The sequence below is a fragment of the Molossus molossus genome, unplaced genomic scaffold, assembly GCF_014108415.1.
Source record: "Molossus molossus isolate mMolMol1 unplaced genomic scaffold, mMolMol1.p scaffold_m16_p_19, whole genome shotgun sequence".
In the NCBI taxonomy this organism is placed as follows: domain Eukaryota; kingdom Metazoa; phylum Chordata; class Mammalia; order Chiroptera; family Molossidae; genus Molossus; species Molossus molossus.
The window spans coordinates 29421471-29425582 of record NW_023425354.1 but is presented as its reverse complement, the minus strand read 5'-3'; the positions used below and the strand labels follow the sequence as shown (position 1 = coordinate 29425582).

The following is a 4112-nucleotide window of genomic DNA, read 5'->3' as shown; positions in this document are numbered from 1 at the left end:
ATCCTGTGGCTCCCTCTGTAAGTGCCGGCTGGTCTTTCTGACTGGGCGGGCAGTGTCTTCTCCTGCGGTCCCCGGAGAGGCTCCTGCTGGGGTCGAGGGAGAGAGAGGAGGGCTGGCCCTAGGGTCCGTGTTTGTCCACTCAGTCAGGGCAGGGAGGACAGTGGGAGCAGCTTCCCTTCCTCAGACCCATGTTGAGTGATCATGAGTCAGTACTGGCCCACTGCCTACACCCCCCTCAAAGTGAGACTTATCTGCAAAGGGTGAGGTTATGGCTAAAGGCCCCACTGGCGTTGGGGTAGAGTGTCCTGTTCTGATGCTCCCCAACCCAGACCAACCCCACCCAGCATGTAACTAGCCCAGAGTTTGGTCTGTCCCCCAGAAGAGCAGGGGGGAAAGGGGGGCAGGACCTTTGTGAACCCTGCCTTGCCTGCTCCACGCATCGTTGAGTCCGGTCTCTTCAGGACTGACCCGAGAGGGGGGCCCCTGAGCCACACAGCTGGGAAGTCCAGCTGGCTTGGCCAGACCCTGCTTTCTCAGGAGCCACGTGCAGAAGGAGAGTGAGAGGTGGTGAGGATATGGGTGCCTCAGGAGGAGAAACGGGGGACTAGTTGGCTGGCTGGGTTTCCCGGGTCTGGTACAAGCACCTGGGACCCACACGTGCACCTCGAGCTGAGGGCCAGAGCGGTGTGCCTCCATGTGATGTGAGGCAGCCCCTCTGGTCTCCACCTCTCGCCCCCACCATGAGCTCAGCCTTCCAGCACAGGCGCTGAGACTGCTCCCTGCAGGCCAGAGGCAGAGCTGGGCCAGGGGAGAAGCACAGAGCCTGGGACCGAGTTCTGACCCCTGTGGTCACCTTGACTCAGCTTCCTAATCTGTGCAAAGTGCTTCTTTTTTTATTATTTTGTTGTTGTATTGTTAATCCTCACCGGGGGATATTTTTTTTATTGACTTTATTTTTTTTTAGAGAGAATGTAAGAGAGGGAAGGAGAGAGAGAGAGAGAAACATCAGTTTGAGAGACACCTTGATTGGTTGCCTCCTACACGACCCTACCTGGGAATGAAACCTGCAGTTCAGGTGCCTGCTTTTGACTGGGCAGTGAGCCCACAGCCCTTTGGTCCAAGGGCCTAACCGCTGTGCCAAACCGGCCAGGGCTACAAGGTGCTTCTTAATTCCATCATCGTGGGCGCCTGTGAGGTGGAAGACGGCCACCTGACCGGTCCTGTGCAAGCATTGAATGTGTCTGGACTGTTGGTTCTCCCCCAGCTCCACACTCCTCTCTTGGTAGTGGCGTCCCATCTGCCTCCCGTCTTCCCACGAGGTTGTGCTCCGCGAGGGCAGGGCCAGGCCCGCCTTGCACACGTGTGCCTAGAACTTAGCCCAGTCTCTGCAGCGTGGGTGCCAGATAAACACATGCTAACGGAATGAGTGCTGATGAACCAGAGGACCGCCCCTCCCTACACCTCCCCTCCCGCCCTCTGCCCTTGACCACCATTCAACTCCCTGCCCCCCAGCCCCTGGCCACGCACCAGCTGGACTCAAGAAGGAGGAAGAACATTTATTTACTGGAGATAAATACTTTATTAACATGAAGTTTGGCTACAATAACAGAGTGGGAGCAGAGGCAGAGAGCGAACAGTTGAGCTTCCTTCTCACCCAACATGAAACCCTCTTATCTTTTCCTGCCCACGTTTCCATCCCCACCCAGCAGGCAGATCCAGGACTGTCTGCCCAGCCCTGAAAGGAGTCAGAATACTGACCCTGGTAGGGGTGGTGTCACAAGGCTGTGGGTGTCTCAAGACTATGGGTGTCTCCATAGGGCATCCAGAAAAAATGACACTCCATGGGTGTCAAAACATGCCCCAAAAAATCTTAAAAAGAAAAACCAGATTTTCCAACAAATTGATGGGACCCCAGGGCCAACCCTCCCAACTCTGGCTGCCTCTGCTGGGCTTCCTGCCTGTGGGGAGGGGACGTGAGGGAAAGCAAGGCCTGGCATCCACAAGCCAAGTTGAGGCCAGAGGAAGGGAGGGATGTGAGGACCCAGCTAGGGAACATTGCTGTTTAAATATTAAACAGGGCTGTTTTGTCTCCCACACGGGAGATTTTCTGATGCTTCCAAGGGCCCCAGGTTGGGTACCCTTGGAGTTGGGGGCTCACTGCAGCTCTTCCCAGTGCCCTCAACAGTTACAGGAATTAATACTTGGTATTTACCTATCTACCTCCCAGTCCAGGGGACAGGAAGACAGGAGCTTTTCTCTCTGCTACAGACAGGAGAATGAAACTCAGAGGTGGAGGGAAGGACCCAGAATCTGAGGCTCCTTTCCACTCTTCCCTGTCTTTAAATACTAGGTTTAAATAAACATAAATATTAAATAGAGATAAATACATTGGGTGGGTACAGTTTTGCTCAAGGCTCGGCTAGGTAGCGCAGAGCACGGTAAGCCAGCTCCAGGAAGCTCTGCAGGCTGGAGGCAACCAGGACACCTCCTGCCCTGCGCTGGAAGGCCGAGGTGAAGATGGGCATGGTGCCCTGGGTGGCCTGCACAGCAGGGGCCGTCCCCAGGTCTTCCATCTGTGGAGGAAAAGACAAGATCAGCAATCAGGCCCTGCTAGTGGGTGTGGCTATCTCATGAGGAAATGCAGAAGCTTGTGGGCAGTGGAATGTCACAGGGTTAAGGGGGAGTCAGGACCTGAACCCAGGTCTGTTTCAAAGTCCAGTGATTCAACTAGAGGGAGTGTGGGAGGGCCAGAACCAGAAGGGTCCTGGGATGGGGTGGTAGCTCCCTACATTCAGCACCCCCACCCCCCAGAATGTTTCTACCAACCCCTAAAGAACTTCCAGGACCCCCAGGCTTCCAGGATGACCTTTAGGGACCAGCTCAGTCTAGACCTCTTAGCACCTGCTGCTCCCAATTGAGGCTCACCTGCTGCCAGATGTTGGTGGCAAAGTCGGTGATGTCCAGCTGCATCACGTCCAAGGTGGGGGCTAACTCGAGGGAGATTCCAGCCAGGGCCTCCAAGAGGCCCTGGTAGAGGTAGAGGCCACTGTGGAGTTGTTTCAGGCAGCCCATCTAGGGGAGACAAGTAGGAGAGTTAGGGGGTGCTGCCTGCGATGCTCCCCTCGGCCCCAGCTTGGGGCTGGAGCTGGGGGGGGGCAACCAGATCATCCTTCTCTTCCCCCCATCACTTTCCTCCCCTCCAGACACTCACCGGCTGCAGGGCCTGGCTGGAGCAACTGCTCAGGGAAATCTGGGGGATGCCCAGAGAGTGTCTAAGCAGCACCAGTTCCTCGGGGTGGCACAGCTTGTGGGTGGCACACTGGGCAAGAGAAGGATGCTGAGTGCAGGGGACTTGATAGAGCCAAACTGTTCCTCCCTATCTTTCTGTGGTCTTCCCCTCCCTCCATGTCCTGCCAGGCTCCTCAGCCCCATTCCACCCTTCACTTCCATCTCGGTCAACCCCTCCCTCCCAGCACTGTCCCCCAGGTGTTCTCATCCCCCAGTTTCTTCCCAGCCTTCGGGGCTCCTCTTCTCCTAACTTCCGTTCTTCCATTTCCCTGTGCCTCGCCTCTCCTGAGCTCCTTCCTGATGTCTCCGCCATGCTTTCCTTCCCCTCCCTCGGCTCTCCCTCTGTCCTCTTCTCTACACCTGCAGGGCAGCATCTGTGTCCCCTCCCTCGCTTTCTGCCAGCCCCTCTCACTCACCAGCCTTTCCTGCATGACCACGACATCAGCCTGGATCTTCCTCACTTGCTCTAAGCACTTGAGCATGAAGGTCTGGGGCAGGTTGCTGGCAGGGCCCAGGGGAGTGGCTTCTTGCACCGTCCAAAGTGCACTTTGCCAGAGAAGCAGCTGCAGGGCTGGGAGCAGATGGGGGCTCAGGAGACGCGCTGTCCACTCCCACCTGGGTCGCTTTCTGGGGACTTAGGGACCACCAGCCCCTAGACCACTCCAGCCTCCCTCCCACGCCCCAGGCAGGCACGTCTGGGGGATCCTGGGCAGGGACACTCACCCATCAGCTTCATGGGGCTCTGGGCAGCAGGCTCAGCAGGGTCTGGGTGGGTCTAGGCTCGGGGCTGTGTCAGGGACCAGCTCTGGAGGGCCTTTATACAT

The 4112-nt window shown here is 57.1% G+C and overlaps 1 protein-coding gene across 1 annotated transcript; it reads right to left on the bottom strand.

The window, feature by feature from the left end:
* Positions 1-2408: 2408 nt before the first annotated feature.
* Positions 2409-4112, bottom strand: CSF3 (colony stimulating factor 3). The gene is given in 7 exon segments (XM_036269529.1): positions 2409-2573; positions 2926-3072; positions 3212-3319; positions 3705-3859; positions 4012-4041; positions 4044-4067; positions 4070-4112. Coding segments are annotated over 7 exon segments (672 nt in total).